This window comes from Opisthocomus hoazin, chromosome 5, assembly GCF_030867145.1.
Source record: "Opisthocomus hoazin isolate bOpiHoa1 chromosome 5, bOpiHoa1.hap1, whole genome shotgun sequence".
NCBI lineage: Eukaryota > Metazoa > Chordata > Aves > Opisthocomiformes > Opisthocomidae > Opisthocomus > Opisthocomus hoazin.
This window is the reverse complement of record NC_134418.1, coordinates 10,289,066-10,312,132: the sequence shown is the minus strand read 5'-3', so window position 1 is coordinate 10,312,132 and position 23,067 is coordinate 10,289,066. Positions and strand designations below refer to the sequence as shown.

Sequence of the window (23,067 nt, the reverse complement as noted above, 5' to 3'; positions counted from 1 at the left end):
AGCACACGGGCCTTTCTAGAAACAGTTCAATCAGTTTTGTTAATGATCTTATAATATGTGCTTCTCAAAAAATGTATTCTGAAGTTTTTCACTCCTGTATCAAGACACACTTATTTTTTCCACTTTTATGCTGATCAGTTTAATTCTGTTGTATTTCAAACCACCATCCCTTTTCACACCAAGACAAGTGATATTCCCAAGATGCGCTGAGTTCCTGATACCTTGTCAATGTACATTATTACCTTGTGATATTGTAGGGGATTTCTGTCATTAGAATTTGGATGCCTGTATCAGTTACGTGTTCTCAATATTGTATTCCCCTATCACCTGTAACTCAGAATTTGGTTACTAACACATTGCTGCAGCATGTTGAAAGATAAGAAAATATACATTTTTAGTTCATCTCTATAGACCTTTCTTTATCTGAATACTTCCCTTATGAAGTGGTCTATGAATAATGTTAGTTATTGTAGATATTTTTTAAGCTAGTGTCTTGGGAAGGATTTGAATTTGAAAAAGGAGGAGAGGTAAGTGGTACTGCAAGAATGGCAGACAAAGGTGTTGTACATGACTGATAGAGTAAAATAATTGTGATGCTGGCAGTTGGTGCTCTGCTAGGCTGTTTACATTGCCATTTGTGTAGTTTTAGTTGTGTATTGGATATGTCATTTACAGCCCACTATAATTTACAACACTGTGGACTGGGGTTTGGGACTTAAATGTCTTTATCTCCTCTCTAGGAAAAGAAGAGGAAGTAGTAACTATATCCCCAAGAACATTGTTTGTTTCAAAAAAAGGATGTACATTTTTAGCAGCAGGTAAGATAGTATATGTTAATGTTTGCAGTTCTGTCATGTTTTTCCCCTTCTTTGGATGATGTTATATTTTACAAGGCTGTCGAATCCCTTAGTATCAATTAATAGTCTTATATGATGTATACTCCTTAGTGTGCTGTGGAAGTGGATGATATGCAAGCCTTGTCAGTAGAAAAAAAGAGCTAATAAGATTAATTTACACCTTAAGATAATGAAGGAATCAGACACCTTGTGATCTGTAGCTGGAATATAACTTCTTCAGGATGAGCTTTTTACAGGCATCTGGATTTTTTTGAACACGAGGAAATTACTGAACAGTCCAGGCTTGCGTTTTAGCTTGTGATAGTTTGGTTAAAATGCAGGTATGTTTTTATTCTAGAGCAATAGATTTACTTTAACACGCTGTTTTCTAGATTTTTCCCATATTGAGCTAAGGATCCTTGCTGACTTATCATCTGAACCAGAACTTTTAAAATTGTTCCAAGAACCTGAAACCACCGACATCTTTTCCACACTGGCTTCTCAGTGGTAAGAGTAAATGTTGCATGTTATTTTTATAGTAATTGGACAAAATAGTAAAACTTAAATTATTGTATTAATGTATACTGAAAACAAATTTTTTTGCCACAGTATCTATTGTTAATACTGTTTTAACACTGTGAATTATAATTGCTTTCTGTCTTTCTGAGCCTTTTCTTCTCTACAGTGATAATTACTGTATGTCATCCAACTGACCAGTATGAGCCATGTGACTAAAGCTGGTGTAATAATATATTGTGAACAGTGCATGCTGATAACTTTCTCACTGTATTATTGTTCACCAATTCTTTTTAAAAATCCAGAGCAGGAGTTATTAGGTTATCCATCTGAAAAACTGCAGAACAAATATTCTTAGTGAAAGTACAAACATTTTTAAAATCTGCTTGGTTATCCAGTGGAAGTATTGGAATAAAATTACCTAGGTACAAGAAATAGAGAGACTAGAGCTCATCAGATTCCTTTGCACTCATAGGGCTTAGTGATTCCATCTTCTGACAGGTGATGTGATACCTGGAAAAAGTGGTCCTTCGGTAATTAAAAAGAATACTTCTCAGCTCCATTCCCAGATTATCATTTACTGACCTCTTCAGCATGCAGATCAAAAAAGATAAAGTAATAGTTACTGTTCTGGTTCGGCTGCAGCCGGCAACAAAAGCGCCATGCAGCCGCCCCTCCCTCTGCTGGGGTGCGGAGGAGAATGGAAAGAAACAGGCAGAAAACTGCTGGGTCGGGATAAGGGCAGTTTAACAGAACAGCAAACAAAGGGAACAGCAACAACAACGATACAGAAAAGGGGAATACACAAAACAAACCAGCAGAACAGAACCGCGCTCTCGGACCGAACTGCTGCTGAGCCCTCCCGAGCCGCAAGAGAGTTCCCGCCACGCCGCCCCCCACACTGGAACCCAGCATGACGGCACATGGTATGGAATACCCAGCTCTGTTTGGCCAGATTGGGGTTGGGTCAGCCCACCCGGCTGTGCCCCTTCCTGGATTCTGGCAAAAATTAACCTTGTCCTGGCCGAACCCAGGACAGTTACTTAGCTGTTTGAAGGTATTTCTTATTACTGTTTGTATCGTGGTTATGCCTACAAATCTTACTTGAGACTGAGACTCCCCTGGTACACAAAAGTGCATGAGCATTCTGGCTGAAGGCTGTGCTGCCATTCAGTGAGACCTGGACAGGCTGGAGAGCTGGGCGCAGAGGAACCTGATGAAGTTCAACAAGGGCAAGTGCAGGGTCCTGCACCTGGGGAGGAACAACCCCATGCACCAGTACAGGCTTGGGGCGGACCTGCTGGAGAGCAGCTCTGCGGAGAGGGACCTGGGTGTCCTGGTGCACGACAAGTTGACCATGAACCAGAAGTGTGCCCTGGCTGCCAAGAAGGCCAATGGGATCCTGGGGTGCATTAAGAGGAGTGTGGCCAGCAGGGCGAGGGAGGTTCTCCTCCCCCACTACCCTGCCCTAGTGAGGCCCCATCTGGAGTCCTGTGTCCAGTTCTGGGCTCCCCAGTTCAAGAAAGATGAGGAGCTACTGGAGAGAGTCCAGTGGAGGGCTACGAGGATGATGAGGGGACTGGAGCATCTCTCCTATGAGGAAAGGCTGAGGGAGCTGGGCTTGTTTGGCCTAGAGAAGAGAAGGCTGAGAGGGGATCTTATAAATGCCTATAAATATCTTTAGGGTGGGTGTCAGGAGGATGGGGCCAGACTGTTTTCAGTGGTGCCCAGTGACAGGACAAGGGGCAAAGGGCACAAACTGAAGCAGAGGAAGTTCCATCTGAACATAAGGAAGAACTTCTTCCCTCTGAGGGTGACGGAGCCCTGGAACAGGCTTCCCAGGGAGGTTGTGGAGTCTCCTTCTCTGGAGATATTCAAACCCTGCCTGGACAAGGTCCTGTGCAGCCTGCTGTAGGTGACCCTGCTTTAGCAGGGGGGTTGGACTAGGTGACCCACAGAGGTCCCTTCCAACCCCTACCATTCTGTGATTCAGTAAGTGACAGAATAGATGTCAAGAAGCTTAGTTTGAACAGATAGGTCAGAAAAAGTTTTAATACAATACTATAACATATTAGCAGATTGAACACAATGATGTCATGTAAATGTCATGCAATTTTCATATTTTCTTTCTGTTCCTCTCTCGGTTTTAATCTTTTATCTCCATTATTTTTTGTTGAAAGATTGTTAGCTGAAAATGAAGGCAAAAATAGATATGATGATTTCATCAGTCCTGATCTAGCTCAATTCCTGTCCTACAGTTTCTAATTTTTTGCAGGCATAGCCTTCCCAACCACAGTATTTCTTACTCACTGCAATATTTGCTAATATACTCTGAAGTAGTACAAAGAAATAAAATGGAGCTTAAGTTATGATTATCCTGCTACCAACAACTGAATCAATGCTTGAGGCGCATGGATTCTAGGAGACCACAACTCAAGGTCAAACATCCCAACAAATATAGCTGGAAAATAGGTGGAAAGATCGCCTTTCTCTTTAGAGTCACTTAGGAGCTTCTATTGATATTATAATTAATTCTTAGCTCTAACATGATATCACTAGAACCTTGTGATGGAGTTAAATCCTCATTTTAGTCTGGAGGTATATTGCAAATGTATGCATGAAGATGAGTCAAATTTTGTCTCAACTCTGGGCAAGGCTCCAGAAACACCATTCTATTCAGCAACCTCACAGCTCTTGGCAGACGTCAGCCTCTTATAGTTGCTACACAGTAACTTTAAATTTATTGAAATATTACAGGCAAATATTTTTATCAGACAGAAGTGTCATGGTGTGTCTACAAAATCATTACATAATGATTCTGCTGACTCTTCTTTTAAGCTTCAGGAAAGCTAATACTTGAAAGTAACTTTCTGTTGAATCTATTATGTGACTGTTATTAATTACAGAAACACGAAGGGTGTGTTTAATCTCATCTAACCTTGGACATCTGTTATATACCTGAAGAGATTAATTTGGCCTATTGTTGATGTCCCTGGTGTAATAAGATCAATCTCGCGTCCAAAGTGTTGACTTCTCACCATTGAGAACAAAGTAGGTCTGGGGCGACCAGCTCACGTGTAGACATCTGTATTTGTTCTGACAAATTAAATTCCTCCTGTTGGATCAGTTCCTAGTGAACTCACCCTGGGTTTTTGAATTTTGTCATTAATTTAGCACCAAAGAGAAGACACAAAATCACAAGCTTCACAGATACTTTGCCCTTCCAGATACTTATTCATCTCTCATAGGCCATTACTGATAAATAAATTCTTTAGGGCAATTTCCACTCCATTGGTATTAAAACAAGTTATGAGAAAGAAGAGCAAAATAAACAACAAACTTCTTATCTCCTCTTGGTCTCCTGATTTTTCTCTGGGTCTTAATCCTTTAAAATCTGTGCAAGTGATATACCAAGTGGCATATCAAAGGTTTTATTCTGTATGAAGGAATTGCACATTGCTGGCAGATGCAAATCTTTTCCAACACATTTTGGACAATTGGAAGACCTTGACAAGAATGTTTTTTTCTCTAAGAGATCTATAAAGAATGAATTAGTTTCCAAAGCTCCCTCTCAAAAGGAAAAAACTGAGCTAATGTCAGTGTCTGATAGTATTCCAGCTTCTGAATGCGTGTCAGTTAGTATCTTTTAGCAGGTTTTCTGCATCTAAAAATCCTTAGACTAATGAATATTAAGTCATAAACAGTAAAGAGTATATTATTGGACAAAAGTCTGAGCCACACCCCAGAATCCAGCCTAGTTTTATACCAGTTTATTAACTTTTTTTTCCCTAAGCTTCATGGCTTCTCCACTGAAAGGTACGTCTATTTCTTAGCTGTCCTTCAGGCTAAAGCTTTCTATCTGAAATCCAACCTTCTGGAAAAGCCTTACAGGTGCTTTATAGCATTTGGCAACAAATACACATGGTGGGCAGTTTCTGCAAAGAGGTTAACTGTAGGAGTTTCTGAATGAAGTAAGATCTCTTCTACATAACAGCTTTCCTTTCATAATTTGGTTAGGCATGTTCTACCGTGATTCAGTCTGTCTCGGGGACCTTAGAGATGCATCTCTCTTGCAAACCTGTTGCACCCATGTTTCTGTTTAACATCATTCATATGGAATCTTTACACTAGTCAGCAGTGTGGAGCAGAGCTGCAGAAGTATGTGTCAACCCAAACTATGTCTATATATTCGAGCAAAAGGCCGAATGGCGGTACTGACTTTCATGCTAAAACTCAGTGTCACGTGCAACACCGTACTCAACCCAATACACTTAGCTGAGAGGCAATCCTCTGCAAGACTAGGCTGTAGTCTTGTACTCCTATGGCTGGCTTACAGAGATAGCTCATTTCAGAAGTCACAAAACCTCCACCAGTCAGGGCTTCCCTGCACTACGCTCAACTGTTTGCTGTAGGTATTTTTTTAAGTATTGTGTGTTCTGTTTAACAGAACTGTCTTGAAATTGCTATTCAAATAAAACTCAGAAGCTGGTGTTAACTGGTCACTTAATGTGAGTTTCTGGGTAATGTCATACTTGGTCTCATGTGTTTTGTCTTTAAAGTGCTTTTTTCACACGGGAATTAGTTCATGGAATTTTATTCCATGGAATAAAATAAAAATTGTGTCTAATTGCCACTTAGCAATAGATTTGCTTCTGTTGGCTGTTTTTGTCAGTGAAAAGTCCAAGCTCATTTCTGCCTTGTACATACAATGTATTTTCTGGTCACCTAACGTAGTTACCCCGGCTAAAACCAAGATTATATAAATAGATTTTAATGTTGACTTGTGTATGCTTAGTACTATTCCTACTTTTATCCTATCCCATCTGTAATAATGATCATATGCTATTACCAACATTATCTCACAGTGAGTACTGTGTTAGAGCCTACAAAGAGTAAACCTTAAATGACAGGTCAACATCTACTATTACAAGAACACCAAGAGTGCATTACATTAACTGACCTACTTGCTACTGAGCATGTAGTAAAGTTTCAAGGCTTGCCTAAACTTTTGAAAAATCATGATGCAATGGATTCCAGCTACCTGCAAGATCACCTTGGGTTATGTTTTGGTGTCCTATGACAGTTATAGTTCTTTGAAAGCCAAATCATCATCCCATGAAGATGGTGACAGCTGTCTTGGCAGCTGTGTGACCAGCCAAGAGACCTAACTGCCATAAGACATCCAAATGACAACAAATCTCAGAATGAAATTGCTTTCACTCCTTTAATCTAGCTTTTACACAATAAATGAAAAATAAGTAGTTGCATTTAAAATGCTGTTATGGGCATATCTTAAAATCACTTTGGAAGATAGAGGCTGAAATATAAGTTACAGTCTTTTAGGTAGTCTGCAATTTCTTTCTTAATTAGAGATGCAGTGACTGCCGATCTCTTTCAAACTGTTCATTTGTCACCCTTCTCAGTAGGCTACTTTTCCGCTGTCATAGTACATACTCACATTAACTATATTGGGTCAGAATCCAGAAAAAGTATCTTAATTAAGCTAAGCACTTAAGCACACCATAAATATGTGATTTCATCCTACCTAACTGATGCCTACTCTCCTGCCTGAGTGCTTTTTTGAATTGGGATAGTATTGCTTCGGAGTTCCTATGACTCAAGCATTAAGCTTGGAGAATTTCTTTCCCCTGCTTCTTTAGAATCTGCCTTAGAGAACTGGAGATCCCAAGTAGTGATGAGTTCAGCTGTATCCAGCAGAGCAGAGCGATACCCTCCATGAAGGGTCCTGAGGGCAGCCTAGGCATACAAATGCAACTATGTTATTTATGGCTCTGGAACTAGCTTAGTCATTTTAATCTTGATGATGTTGTTACTGTGTTCCAATGTTTTACAGACATCTTCGATATCTGCTAATTATATTTACTTTCTATATTTTAGGTTCCTGAACCTGAAATAGAATACGAAACCTAACTTTGGGTTGCCAAGCTCAATGTACAGTGCCAAAGTATGCATCTCAAAGGGTGAAAAAGGCTATATGCTGACCGCAGAGCCATCTAAGAGAAGTTAATGAGAAATTCTAATCACAGAAGTTTGTATTTGAACTCCTCTTAAAATGCTGCAGCAGAATGATAAGGAGAACCAGTGGTCCAAAGTCGATACCTGAAGATACCTACTAGATAGATAGTGTTCTTTGAAAAAAAAATGAGCAGGATTCACTCTTGTCAAGTGGCTGTGGTGCCCAGCTTTTATATGAGCTAGGTGCTTGGAGACCTCAGCTCAACTTCTTAAATCTTCAACTTTAAGTATTCAACTCTAAGATCTCTCACCTCCCAGGAAATGGAGGTTAGAGTTTGTATGTTGCAGTTGAGATTCTGTTTAGCAAACATGGTAAAGTTGAAATAATTGGATTTGTTTAGTTGAGAGGATATGATTTAGGAAAACATGAGAAGAGGCTTCAAACATATAAAAGGTTTTTGCAGAGAGGTGGGTAGAGCATGAACTGAGCATGATGAATGGACTTACACTGTTGTAAGAGATTTTTCAGTTAAAGAAATCTTTTCAATGCTAAAGATAGATAAATATGGAGATGGGTTACCTATGAAGGCTGAGGAATTTCCATCGCTGGAAGAAATGAGACTATTAGGCAGATATTTCCAAGGATAAATAACTGAGGTGACTTCTCAGTCTCTCTCACAACCATATTTTTATGACACTACGATTTTATTGCAGATTGCCTGAGCATTCAGTTGGAAAAGGGATTTCTTTATTTCAGTCCCATTTGGAGGATTATTTGTTTTTTACTTAGTGATAGGTTAACTCAGTTAGTAGTAGCTACAGGGACAAAAGTCAAAGATTTATGACTCTCACCTGAGTACCCTGTTTAGAATAGTGAGTACTTTCATGTTTGGTTTCCTTCTGAACTCATGAATTATGCTTTTTTTTTATTGTTGTTTTGGGGTGGCTTGAGGTTTGTGGGGTTTTTTGCACAGTAGTCCCATTTCTGTGTGATCTTGAATGATGCCAAACCTAGCTTGTGGCCCTGCAATTAGAGCTTGCTTTAATTGCATGTCACTGGAAGGCAGAGTTGTGGATGTGAATCCCATCAAGTGAAGAGACAACTGAGTTGCTGTCCCTCAGTAGCCATGCAACTGTACCAGGGTGGTACCACCTCTACCTTATACTAAGAAAAAGCCAACAAATCCAAACCTGATAGCCAAAAGCTATCAGTGTGAATAACGACGTAATCAGTTTAGATTTCCTAGACTGGGTCCTACAGAAATCACAGAGGAGGTTAGGTGGGCTCAGAGTGGTTCTATGGTAAGCACGTGCACACTGTAGAATTTTGGGAGCTTATTGAGCTGTCAGGAGGGAAGAGGTACCCTGAGGTACCCAGAGAATTCAAAGGACATCCAGGATTAAGAGGCCACTTATTGGAGTGAAAAGGGTTGGTTCACAGTTTTGGATATAGGCATCGACATTAATTTCTTGGATTTTGTGTATGGCTCACAGTTACTTATGGAATTGCCAGTGTAGATTTGTGAGAGATGAACTTCCACTGAGCCTGTGGAATAGACAACTGGCCAAAAAACAAGTGTAGGGTTACTGCTCTGAGGTGAGCATCATCCCAGTGGTCATGTTACTTAAATTAAGTGGGTAGATTGAGCTTAAGGTGTCTGCTTTGTGTTTTAGTCTGTAGAAAATTATTACTGTGTTATGCTTTTGTCTGTTAAGTGATTCCTAAGGCACACATTGGCAAGCACTAACAAAGTATTACCTCTACGGTTGCAGCCTCTAATCTTCTTAGTTTCTATTTAAAGTGTTTGTGTCATAAATGTCCTAGCAGATTTATGAAAACATTTGGCCCTTTCTAAATTTATAACTGTGAACTATGGTGTTAAAACATGTAGACTATATATCCTCATAAACCATGAGGTTGAGAGGAGAAGACCCTATAAGTAGGTTAGTTGCAAATGTACTGAAGTGAAAGTCTAGTACTTCTATATCCCAAAGTTTAAGTATGGGAATACCCAGGTGATTTATAGTCTTTGGGGACAATATTGGCATATGAAACAAAGAACATGCTCTTGACCACATGATCTCTCTGAGATTAAATCAATGCAAACTTAATCTAGAATTGTTATTAATATTATTGTTATTATTAATCGTATTAGATATTGTCTTTTCAAGGTAAATATACTTTTCTGTAGACAATATTTACTATTTGAGAAGGGGAGAGATTCAGAAGAGTCTTTAGTAAATTGTTTTCCGTGTGATCTAATGGTGAGCATAAATCTATTACTGCTATAAACTGTGTATTTTCATTTCTGTGAGAGTGGAAAGATAACTGTCCCTGTGCGCAAATTTTTCTTGGGCATTTTCTGTGTCCTAGGTTGTCTGTTGAGCCGTGTAGATCGAGTGTAATGAAATCCATGTTGGTCTGTGCCTTAGAAAAATCCCTTTAAAGATAAGACTGTTGGACAGTTGTGACTTAGTATTTTAGCTTTTGTACTCTGTAACTCTTTTTGGTTTGGAAATCATAGTATATGAATTGGAGAACACAGAAAAAGTTGGCCTATATGCAATCAGTTTTTCTCATGTTCTGCAGCTAAAGAATAAGAGAGTAGAGAAGTTTCATAATCTCCATTACAAATACCTATTATATTTATTGTATATGAATACTTATACTGTGTGGCGGCGGAATATCTCTAATACTGGTAGTACTATGTAGTAGAGGAATATGTCTAATACTCTTCAATATGCAGATGTATTGTGTATTAAAAGACAATAACCTAAATAACATGATAACTACCGCCATTCCACTACGAAAGCAGGCATTCTCTTTAAACTATTAATTTCTACCTCTAAACTATAATTTATCCTGTACACATTAACTGTTGATGGTGAATTAAAGTAGCAAGTGGATACCCTTTAAGGGTGATATTTACTCTGATTATACCAATGAAAGGATGATCTGTGACAGTTGTGTACAATGCTTACACTCAAGGCTGTGCTTAAAAGAAGGCTGGAGAATTTGGTAGTGGTCTAGTTGCTCCTGTTTCAGTCTGAGATCCGAGTTTTGTAAAATCCAAACCACAAAATATTCCTTTCTCTCTCATCTGTCATCTGCTTCCTCATATTCATGCTATTAGTGCTTTCTTTTGTGTGATGGAGAACAGCATGAATACCTGTCCTTCTTCCAGGTATTGAATTTACCTTCTGGTAAGTACCGGACATAATAAGTGTTCACCTGAGTTTATGTGGCTTTCAGAGAGTTAAAAAAAAATGGCTGCAAAATAAAAGGACGTATCTTGTTACTTCTTTGTAGCAATGGCTGTTAATATCTAAAATAAGGAAGTGTGTAGCTATCATGGAATTCCAAGGGATTTATAAATTCTTTATCACTAATCATTTTGAAAAATATTCCTTTCCATTTTTATAGTATGGGCTTGGTTGGCTGACACTTTAAGACATGGAATAGTCTTTAGCTTACGCTATCCTTGCCAGAATCGGAGGAACCTGGACACTTGATTTCCAATAATCTGGGGAACTGCAGGCTGTTTATAAAATGTACTGAACACAAAAGTCCGTCTCCTCAGCTGATGTGTATATGGGATTGTGGTAATATCTGCTGTGAACCATTTTGGTAAGAGACAAACATGCTAATTTTGGAAAGCCCAGAGAGAAACAAAGCACAGAGCTGCTTGGGATTACCATATTGGAGGGACAAAAGCTTTTTTTTTTTTTTTTTTTTTTTTTTTCAGAGGATAAAATATAAGTTGATTGAGATTTGAATAAAAAGACCACATTGCAGAAAAGTTTGTTTTGTTCTTCGCATCGCAAACTGTCTCCCTCCAGGAAGTGGGGAAATTTTATTTCTTTACCACCTGCCAAGCAGGGGACTCAGGGAACTGATTATGTCTAATAATGGCAAGGTGAGCCAAATTGTTGCACACTGTCAGTTGGTTCAGCAGGAACTATGCAAAATAGGGACTCTTGTTTTTCCAGCCACTTGGCAATTCAGGGTACTTCCTGACAATAGCTCTATCTGTTGATATCCTGCTGAGTTCTGAAGAACACAGGAAATAAGCAGAGGTATTTTGGAAATTCCTGAAATAACTCAAAATAAGTCTTCATGGGCTGAATTATAGAAAAATATAATGATGTACTGCATCTGTTTGAAACAGATAAGGTCAAGTCTGCACAAATGCTTGGTGGTAAGCTGACTAAATATATACACACTTACCCATACCCCTTCTATACAACCTTGTTTTAAATACATTCTTTGTAGCAAATACGTTGAGGATTCATCCTAAGCAAAACACTGTCTTTTTTTTTAGGTTACTTCATATAAATGTATGGTATAACAGACACTGAATTCAGTTAAGCTGCCTACTCCCTTATTAAATAGCAAGAGCAAAGGCCAGTAAATCAGGAATGACATAAACAGATTTTTGAGAAGCAAAGACCACATCTGTAGCTAAATGGTTTTTAAACTGATATGAATATTTGTGCTTGTATATTAATTTTCTGAAAATACTATCAACAAGCTCTTGAAAGAGTAATTATTAATCAAGATGTCTCCTGGGTATTTGTTAGATGATTAAAGAATAATGAAATAATCATGCTTATCCAGGTGGACTTCTACCAAGGAGACAGGAGGAGCTTTGGCTCTCCTCCCAGCCCCATTAACAGACATGGTTACAAAATGCAGCCACAGGGTTACCAGCTTAGGACTCTTAGAACTCTGTCTAAAGGTTTTTTAGGTAGTCTAGGCTATTTCATACACTTCTAATCAGATATTAGAATATGTAATCTCTTGAATTAATTTCTCCACTTTTAGACTTGACATGAAGTTCATAAAAATGAATTTGAGTTAATTCATTTCACTTCATACATTGCAAAACAATGAAATCTTTGGTTTTTGGAGTTGCAATGAAGAAGAGACATTCCATGCCATTGAGCACATATAAGATCATGAAACTATGTTTTGCAGTATTAAGACAAATTATAAGCATACCTGCTCTTCACAGTGGAGTACTTACAGTTACTTCTAGAAACCTGCCTTTGAAGTGAGTGCAGAAAAGTTTTCATGTTTTATATGGCAGTCCTCTTTAATAAATGTAACTGAATACTCCTGCTGGATTCTCTATGTAGGGATATATGGCTGTGTTGTGATCTTTTAGCTCTGAAGTTTGGTGGTGTAACTCAACCAGTACCAATTCACTGTAAATCTGGAGGTCCTAAACTCAGTGCTACCTGCTAGGAGTCTCACTAAGGCTTGACATATTTCTTTCATTACCATTGGATTACTGGTTTTGTAATACTGTTACCACTTCTAATTGGTTTGAAGGCTTCTGCTTATATTTCTTTTGTGAAATAGATTCTGAAGAAAAAAATTTTGCACAGTTTTTAATTGAATAATTATTAGTACTTACCCATCGTCTCATTGTGTATGTATCATTTCTGTTCTGACCAATATCTAAAATACCTCTTATTTTCTATCTTCTATCTTTCCTTTTTTATTCTGATTTTACACTGATAAAAAGTGAGGGATCAGGAATTTTTCATATGTGCAGTTCAGAGAGAAACCAAATTTCAATTTGAATGGGAAGGCATGCTCTTCCAAATCAAGTCACGTTCAGGGGCAAGTATTCTGTGGCAGAAGGTCTTATTTTGGAGATACTACTCATTATGAATCTGGTGTTTAATAATAAATTATTTGGTAAATTAGTTGTGAGTGAGGCTGTACCACTTGTAGCTCCTGCAGCTGTATCACTACAGATTTCTTAGGATTGTTCTTGAGAAATTTTTTAAACCTATGCATAAGTTCGAATTTCTGTGAGAATAAATGTGGTCCCTTGTGGTAGGAAAAGATGCCAACAAAGTGACAGCAGTTATTAAGAAACAGAGAAGCATTTAGAAGAGAAGGTCCAAGAAAAAGCAAGGCAGAATCTCTTACACTGCTGGTTACTGCTTTATGCTCGTTAAAAGTACCATAGAAACACAGAATGGTTTGGGCTGGAAGGGACCTTATAGATCACCTGGTTCCAAGCCCCCTTCCATGGGCAGGGACACCTTCCACTAGATCAGGTTGCTCAGAGCCCCATCCAGCCTGGCCTTGAACACTTCCAGGGAGGGGGCAGCCACAGCATCTCTGGGCAATGTGTGCCAGTGCCTCACCACCCTTGTAGTAAAGAATTTCTTTCTTATAGGTAATCTATATCTACCCTCCTTCAGTCTACAGCCATTACCCCTTGTCCTATCACTATATGCTCTTGCAAAAAGTCTCTCTTCAGCTTTCTTGTAGGCCCCCTTCAGGTAGTGGAAGGCTGCAATAAGGTCACCCCAGAGCCTTTTCTTCTCCAGGCTGAACAGCCCCAACTCTCTCAGCCTGTCTTTGTAGGAGAGGTGTTCCAGCCCTCTGATCATTTTTGTGGCCTCTTCTAGCCCTGCTCCAACAGGTCCATGTCTTTCCTGTGCTGAGGGCTTCAGAGCTGGATGCAGGACTCCAGGTGAGGTCTCACCAGAGCAGAGCAGCAGGGTAGAATCCCTTCCCTCGACCTGCTGGCCACGCTTCTCTTGATGCAGCCCAGGATATGGTTGGCCTTCTGGGCTGTGCGCGCACGTTGCTGGGTCATGCTGAGCTTCTCATTAGCCAACACCCCTGAGTACTTCTCCTCAGGGCTGCTTTGAATCCATTGACAATCCAACATCCAGTCAGACCCTGCACTTGGCCTTCTTGAACTTCATGAGGTTCGCACACGCCCACCTCTCAAGCCTGTCTAGGTCCCTCTGGAAGGCATCCCTTCCCTCCAGTGTGTCAACTGCACCACACAGCTTGGTGTTGTCAGGAGACTTGCTGAGGGTGCACTCAATCTCACTATCCATGTCGCTAACAAAGATGTTAAACAGTGCCATTCCAAATACGGACCCCTGAGGAGCACTGCTTGTCACAGGTCTCCACTTGGACATTGAGCCATTGACTGTAACTCTTTGAGTGCAACCATCCAGCCAATTCCTTATCCACTGAGTGGTCCATCCATCAGATCCATGTCTCTCCAATTTAGAGACAAGAATGTCTTGCGAGACAGTGTCAAATGCTTTGCTGAAGTCCAGGTAGATGACATCAGTTGGTCTACCCTTGTCCACCAACGCTGTAACCCTGTTGTAGAAGGCCACCAAATTTGTCAGGCATGATTTCCCCTTAGTGAAGCCATGTTGGCTGTCACCAGTCACATCCTTATTTTCCATGTGCCTTAGCATAGTTTCCAAGAGGATCTGCTCCATGATCTTGCTGGGCACAAAGATGAGACTGACTGGCCTGTATTTCCTTGGATCTTCCTTTTTAGCCTTTTTAAAATGGGGGTTGTGTTTCCACTTTTCCAGCCACTAGGAACTTCACCGGACTGCCACAACTTCTCAAATATGATGGATAGTGGCTTGGCAACTTCATCTGCCAGTTCCCTCAGGACCTGCGGGTGCATCTGTTGTGTCCCGCCTATGGGGGTGGGGGGGGCTGAAGCGAGTCAGGTTCTGTAAATCCCCTCAGGCTAAATTAAGGTGAAATATACCAAACAATTTAAGCATGTTATTTATAGCAGAGGTAGCTTGAAAAACATGGAAAGCATTTTCAACGTGGGTTCTTGTCAAAAATATGTACAAGAGGGAAAGTAAAGAGAAGAAAAGAAAAAGGGGCAACAAAAAGAGGTGTCAGCACCCTAGTATCCCATGATGACACCAGGCAGGACATCCTCTGGTGGCGGGCACATGCCGGCTCGTTGCACATGTGTCTTTTCACCCAGTCTCCGCCCTTAGTCACACCTCTTGGCGACTTATATGGCAATTCTTCTAGAAAGTTCATGATCCTCTGCGCAGGCGCCAGTGGGGGGGAAGACGACGCGATGGGTCTCTTAGGGGTCTCAAGCCCCTTCCTCAAATGAACTTTATATGACCTGTGGCCATATTTGGGTAAGGCACATCAGAAAAGGGAAACTGCGCATCCTCTGATCCGCCCTCCCCGTCTTGTGTTACCTTGCTCCTTCTTTGCAGTCTGCTGTTACTGTGCAGACCCCCAACTGCAGGTGGGCGCCATCCTGCCTGCTCAGGACAGCCATCTGAAGGACTGCCCCGGGGCTGATGCAGCTATTTTAGCACAATGTTTGAGGCATTAACACATATTAACTCTTTCAGTTTCTGACAGCATCTCATCAGCTCCCATGGACCTGTGCACCTTCAGGTTCCTTAAATGGTGTTGTACCTCATCTATTCCTACAGTGGGTGGTTCTTCATTCTCCCAGACCCTGCTTGTGCCTTCTGTGACTTGGATGGTGTGGCTGGACCACTTGCCAGTGAAGACTGAGGCAAAAAGTCATTGAGTACTTCAGCCTTCTCCATATCCTGGGTAAGCAGGTCTCCCGTTTCCTTCCAGAGAGGGCCAACATTTTCCCATCTTCCTTTTATCACCAATGTACCTGTAGAAGCTTTTTGTGTTTCCCTTGATGTCCATGGCCAGATTTAATTCTATCAGGACTTTAGCTTTCCTAACCTGATCCCTGGCTGCTTGGACAATTCCTCTGTATTCCTCCCAGGCTACCTGTCCATGCTTCCATGCTCTGTAGGCTTCCTTTTTGTGCTTAAGTTTGTCCAGGCACTCCTTATTCATCCATACAGGCTTCCTGGAGTTTTTGTCTGACTTTCTATTTGTTGGAATGTGTTGCTCCTGAGCATGGATGAGGTGATCCTTGAATATTAATCAGATTTCTTGGGCCCCTCTCCCGTCCAGGGCTCTATCCTGTGGTACTCTACTGAGCAGATCCCTGAAGAGGCCAAAATCTGCTCTTTTGAAGTCCAGGGCAGTGAGCTTGCTGTGTGCCCTGCTTGCTGCCCTAAGGATCTTGAACTCCACCATTTCATGGTCACTGCAGCTAAGGCTGCCCTTGAGCTTCACATTTCCCACCAGCCCCTCCTTGCTGGCAAGAACGGGGTCCAGCATAGCACCTCTCCTCGATGGCTCCTCTATCAATTGGAGGAGGAAGTTACCATCAGTGCATTCCAGGAACCTCCTGGATTGCTTGTGCCCTGCTGTGTTGTCCCTCCACGTGGTTGCAGTCCCCCAGGAGGACCAGGGCTTGTGAAGGTGAGGCTGCTCCTATCTGTCTATAGAGGGCCTCATCCACTCATCAGGATGCCCGGTCTTACACAGGAGCGTAAGACTAGAAGGACCTTTTTGGTCATAAAATTGTTGCAGGTGACAGTGTCATAAACTCCCTTTCATATATTGGTAGGGTCTCAACTTAGAACTAGTTTTAACTTACATAATGCGATTGAAGAGCTGTTGAATTCCCCATTCATTTTCTGTCTAGAAAACTCCTTTTACTTTCTACCTTGTATTTATTCCTACAGTTTATATACCCAAATTGTGCTTGCCAATGTGGCCCATTATCTTTATTGGATCTCCTCGTCCCCCAGTGTTTGCTTTGTGTAAATACTTCAGGAAGGCCATCAACTGTATTCTCAACCCTTATTCTTCAAGGAAACAAGACAAGCTTTCTTAGGGTATTTGTCATCAAAATACCTTAATGAACTAGTATTAGGAGCAGCTGGTTATGACTACATGGCATTCCGCATACGTTAATATGTCTGTCTTCTTGGCAAAGAACAAGAGCCTCTGTGGCAATGATTGTTTCACTGAACTGCTTTAGTTACCACAGGTAGCTTTTTCAGCAAGCTCTGAAATCTCTGCACCAGAGCACAGTCTCAGGAATAATTGTACCATGGTCCAGAAACATAATTTCGGAACAGCCAGGAAACTGGGCTAGAAGAATGATGAATGAAACAAAGAAATAATGATTTGAAAGGCTACCTTTAGTCAGATAAGGGGTGTTCCTGGTTGCTGGCACTCAAAATCTGGGTTGCTAAATTGGTCCCTGTCGTCGTCGTGGCTCTGGACCACACAGTTTCTGCATTAACATGGGCCAGGGATTACTGCCATTAGGCTGCCAGATGCAGCACTATATTTGGATGACAAGAGAGTTTTAAAGTACAGATATGTGGTGTTGTTTTACAGTTAGTCCCAGTGCTGCAAAATATTTATGGGCAGGTTTAATTTCTTAATATTGACATAGTCAGTGTCTCCTTTCACGTGGCTGATTTATTTTTTTTCCTCTATTCAACAAATTCATGTTCTTGAACATGGTAACCAAATTATGTTAACTAGCCCAGATAACATCTCATCAGTATATTGTACAGCCGTACTAATATTGTCCTGTCATTGGACATAGCTCACTTGACACATCCTGAAACTGCATTTATTTTTCCATAGCCAAACCACACTGTTTGCTAGTTCTTCCATGTTCAATTATTAAATCTTTTCTCTGTTTCTAATTCCTCATCCCCTACTTTATACAAAAATTCTATACTTTAGTAATTCTTACTTGCAAACAAAATAGCTTATAGAAAAGCAATAGTCTCTGTTATTCTTTAGACTGTGAAAGGGTAGTTTCTGAAACTCTGCAGCATGTAGGGATAGGTTCACAATTACTACAGTCTGGAGTGGGGAAATGGTGCTATCTAATTTTGTTCCTCTCTGCTGTGTTGGAGAAGAGTTTGCTGTGATATAGCTTGGAGGACAAGCTCCAAGATCTCTGTGTATTGCATTTCTGCCCTATTATTATACTCACTTTGGGATTAGGCAGTCTCTTATATCCGTGATATAAGGCTGTGGATGTTATCTGCCTGCCCTTTAGTAAGGTCTTTGACACTGTTCCCCACAGCTTCCTCCTGGAGAAACTAGCAGCCCATGGTTTGGGTGGGTGTACTCTTCACTGGTAAAGAACTGGCTGAATGGCTGAGCCCAGAGAGTGGTGGTGAATGGAGTTAAATCCATCTGGCAGCCAGTCATGAGTGGTGTCCCCCAGCGCTCAGTTTTGGGGCCCATCTTGTTTAATATCTTTATCAATGATCTGGACAAGGGTATTGAGTGCTCCCTCAGTAAATTTGCAGATGACACCAAGTTGGGCGGGAGTGTCGATCTGCTGGAGGGTAGGAAGGCTCTGCAGAGGGATCTGGACAGGCTGAACCGATGGACCGAGGCCAACTGTATGAGTTTCAACAAGGCCAAGTGCCAGGTCCTGCCCTTGGGTCACAACAACCCCATGCAATGCTACAGGTTTGGGGAAGAGTGGCTGGAAAGCTGCCTGACAGAAAAGGATCTTGGGGTGTTGGTGGACAGCCAGCTGAACATGAGCCAGCAGTGTGCTCAGGTGGCCAAGAAGGCCAATGGCATCCTGGCTTGTATCAGGAATAGTGTGGCCAGCAGGAGTAGGGAGGTGATCTTGCCCCTGTACTCGGCACTGGTGAGGCTGCACCTCGAGTACTGTGTTCAGTTTTGTGCCCCTCACTACAAGAAGGACATCGAGGTGCTGGAGCATGTCCAGAGAAGGGCAACGAGGCTGGTGAGGGGTCTAGAGAACAAGTCTTACGAGGAGCGGCTGAGGGAACTGGGATTGTTTAGTCTGTAGAAGAGGAGACTGAGGGGAGACATAATCGCTCTCTACAGCTACCTGAAAGGAGGGCGTAGTGAGGCAGATGTTGGTCTCTTCTCCCAAGTAACTAGCGATAGGATGAGAGGAAATGGCCTCAAGTTGTGCCGGGGGACATTTAGATTGGATATTAGAAAGAATTTCTTTACTGAAAGAGTGGTCAGGCATTGGAACAGGCTGCCCACGGAAGTGGTGGAGTCACCATCCCTGGAGGTGCTGAAAAAACGTGTAGATGTGGCACTCTGGGACATGGTTTAGTAGGCATAGTGGTGTTGGGTTGACGGTTGGACTTGATGATCTTAGAGGTACTTTCTAAACTTAATGATTCTATGATTCTATCTACTTGAAAACATTGCGAAATCAGCTGTAATTGTATCCTCAGTATATGTCTCTGGTTTTGGCCTGGACTATTTAGCCTGCTATGTCATTAACAGTATAGTTCATTACTTTTACCTAAATTTCTGTTAAGCCAACAGATTAAATCATTGTTCTGAAGCAGTGTCATTATTTAAATCAGGATTGTTTGCATTAGGGAAAAAGCACTAATCCTAAATTCAGATTTACATCCCTCTCATTAACTATCACTTATGAAATATGTCTGTTTCTTAATGAATGATTGTAGTAACTGTTACATTTTTGCATAATTGAAGAATTGTACCAGAGGGTGCTCCTCAAAAGATTCTGGCAGTAAACACTTGAAAATTGTGGCATTTGCAAATATAATATGCATGATAACTGTAATATTTTTTTTTTGCCTTCAGAGTACTTTTGTTTAGGTAGCTCTGCCTCCACAAATGAGGGTATAAATATATATATATATATGTATTTATGTTTGAACTTTTCTGTTGACATACAGGAGACAGATCTAGGTTTTGGCTTGGGATGTTTAATTATTGCAGTATGTTTTTTCAAAGAGCATTCATGCAGTGGTTTAATTATCTATCGTTTTCTTCAGCTACTCCCTTCTACTCCCTTGTCCCATCCCTCCCCCCCCAAAAATATAACTGCTGTAAATGCTGAAATTTAGTAAAAGCGAGGGTATTCTGTTTGCCTTCTCAGAATCAGAGTTTTAAAACATCTTAAGGTCGGAGTTCAATGCTTCATGGGTGTTGGTGTGCAATATTTTAACAGTTTTGCAGCAAAGCAATTTCTATCTGTTTTGAAAGCTCACTTGCAATAGTTGATATTAATTGAATTTTACACTTGTCTTGCTCTGCACTCTGACAGACTGTCTGTATGGCAGCTTAGGAAAATTTCACCTTGTAGTTTACAATCCCTTGGAGAAGTGCAGCTGCGACATATATTCAGACTAGCAGATAATAAGACAGAGGGAATAAAGACTTCAGGAAGCACAATGGCTGTGTTTTTAGAAGAGGTAAACGATAGCTTTAAATAAACCAGGTTGTTAACTAGAAGTTTAACCAGACAGCTTAATTTTCTGTCACATGGGAAGCTTATTATTATTGCACATTAAATGCTTTCTTAGCATTCAGAATAAATGAAAAATAAAGTTTTAGAATTGTCACCACCACAACTGGCACAGAAACTGGTGAAAAAGCAAACTCTGAGGAGGTTGGACAGTCCTCAGTTGTTTCGTGGGGTCTGATAACATTTAGCTTTGCTAATTCGTGGAGAAGCTTTCTTGTGTGTGAAAAGATATCTCCAAATAGTCATCTCCCTCTAGCGTGACTTTTGATAAGATGCTATATTCTATGAGCACACTCCAGAGCTTAATACAATGTTTCCATTTATTTAAACTCAAATAACTTTAACTTTAGTGTCAAACTAAATCTTGATGAAGTCACAAATGCAAAGGCAATTCGTTCTTCACTTTTACTTATGCCTTTAATTCAGTGTGATCATGGGCATAATAGAAATTTAAGCTTCAAGAGATGTTTTTCATGCAGATTGAAAGAGATGGGATATGAAGTATCTCTCTCCTCTCTGCAGAACCCATTTGTTCGAGTCGCGTATGTAGCATGATTGATTTCTTCCTCTTTTGATTGCCCTAAGAAGATATTTAAAAGTCTGCTTCTTATTTTTTTCTGAACTATGTAGATGCAGTTTGATGTAGTGTGACATCTCCTCCCTTCTTCCCCTGCTTGCTTTTCCTGAGCCCACTGTACATTGTTGTATCGACATTATATCTGCATGTTTTGTTCCATGTAATATCTGAGATGGCAGTTACATCATCTGTGTTAAGAACTCTGTGTCCTTCTGTTTCACTTTTCTGGTATTTATCTAAAGACTGCTCTGAAGGTCCATCTATTTCTTTACAAAGTTACGAGATTTCTAACAGGTCCAAGATGGGTAATTATTTGATACTCTGCTGCAGCTACCTGTATCATGTCCCAGAATGGCTTCTGTTCCTCTTCAGCTATTTGGAGCATCTTACAGAAAAGGTTGAAAAGTAGATGTGACAAGTGAAGAAAGAACTCTGAGAGCATTAATTTTCATTGATCCCTGACATTGTTGTTTTATACAAATAGCCTCTGACAAATTTTATGTCACCCCAATTTGTATAGACCCCTGAATCTGTTTACATTTATTTGTTCTTTCAGTGATGGTGCCCATCACTGGTTGATGTTCACGCTGGCAGCGAAAGGTGGGATTTAGTTAGCCTGACTTCCTCTTATTCTGTGCTCGTAGACCCTAAAATAAGAATACCCTCTAGTTAGTTGCTTCACAGTCGCATGACTCAGAAACAAATGTCACTTGTCCATGTAATTCACTGTGTAAGAGAGACTATGGTTGTGAGAAGAAAGCCCTTTTTTTTTGTTCCTGCAGGAGTGAGGGAGAAAAAAGGTGAAGGTTGCAGGGTAGGATGTGCTCTTTCAAGTACCTTCATCAATGTTGGGACTTTCTGTTCTGACAGATGTCCAGCATTGTGCTTTTTTAAAGAGAATTCTCTAAATGACCTTTTTTGTCATGAGCACTGAAAATAAGTGCTACCTATTTTATCTCTTCAATATCAAATATCTAGGACATCAACATGCAGGTAAATATCTTAATAAAGATAATGGATCACTTCACTCCCAAATGAATCCTTTAACAAATTGTTACTGGTGTTAGATATGATTTATGACATGACCTTGTTGCAATCTCTTTATCTGGTTCCCTGCTACTTTAAAATGTAGCAACAGAAGGCTTCTGGCCCACAGAGCAAACTGCAGACATGTCTTTATCTTCTCTTAAATACATGAAAGCTAGATATCATGCTCTTCAAAAGAAGATTGAGGACTAATGAAATAAATCTTCATGCGATGGACTATAGAGGCTACTCTAGAAATCGTTTTATTTTATACTCATAAATTATTTTATGATTAACCACTGGAAGGACTTTTAAAGTCCTAAAGTGCTTCTGGAGTCTTTCAAAAAAGTTTTATAGGGATTATAAAGCTTTTCCTGGTGCTAAATGGATACAAAACAAATTAAAATGCAATTTGGTGATAGGATTGCATACAAAGAGGGAAAAGAGATACAACGATGAAAATGTTGCAGAGTTGGTGGTAGTATAGGAAGGATGACATCAAGCTGACAGTGCTGTAGTCTTTCATTCAAAGAAATTGAACACAACTAAAAGTTTTTATAAAAACCTCTAAACTAAATAGAACACAAATTTAAACTCCCTGAGTGGGAGGTGGCGAACCTCTCCCCTCTGTATTTAAGTACATGACCCCAATATTTACATGGGAGATCCATGCCAGAGATTCTTTGTTATGTGCAGTGGCCACAGGAAGACAGCTCTACCTTTCCTGATGCCAGGGTGGGAATAAATATACATGAAACCGGGACCCTGTGTATTACCCTTTAGATGAGGAGGAGATATGAGGAATCTGGGGTACTACTTCAGATATCCCAATGCCCTAGTTTGTTGATTCATTTATTGGTGGATATCCTTGGGTTTCTCTGTGTTATTCTGTAACCTTATATCTCATTTATGCAAACCAAGTTATAAAAATGCAAATGCAAGCATTTTAGAAAAGTAGCTAAACTGTATTTCCACTCTTCTGGGCAGTCTAGACAAATTTAATTTTTCATCCTGATGTCTCTATGCTCTTCTTATGAGGAAGACAATCTAACTACTGTTTGTTTAGAACATAGTTGCCTCAATGCCTCATAGTTATAGAAGGCATATATATGTGTTTACATATGTGGTTGTCACTGGACATTCGATATCTAACCATACATTAAAACTGTGTATGATAAAAATA

General features: G+C 40.4%; 1 protein-coding gene across 1 annotated transcript in view; it reads left to right on the top strand.

Annotated features, from left to right (window-relative positions):
- POLN (DNA polymerase nu) overlaps positions 1–23,067 on the top strand; it is a 110,098-nt gene that overhangs the window by 46,765 nt on the left and 40,266 nt on the right. The window contains exons 16-17 of the mRNA XM_009934767.2: positions 741–818; positions 1,229–1,343. Of these exons, the coding sequence (XP_009933069.2) occupies positions 741–818; positions 1,229–1,343 (193 nt within the window). The remainder of the gene's footprint in view (positions 1–740; positions 819–1,228; positions 1,344–23,067) is intronic.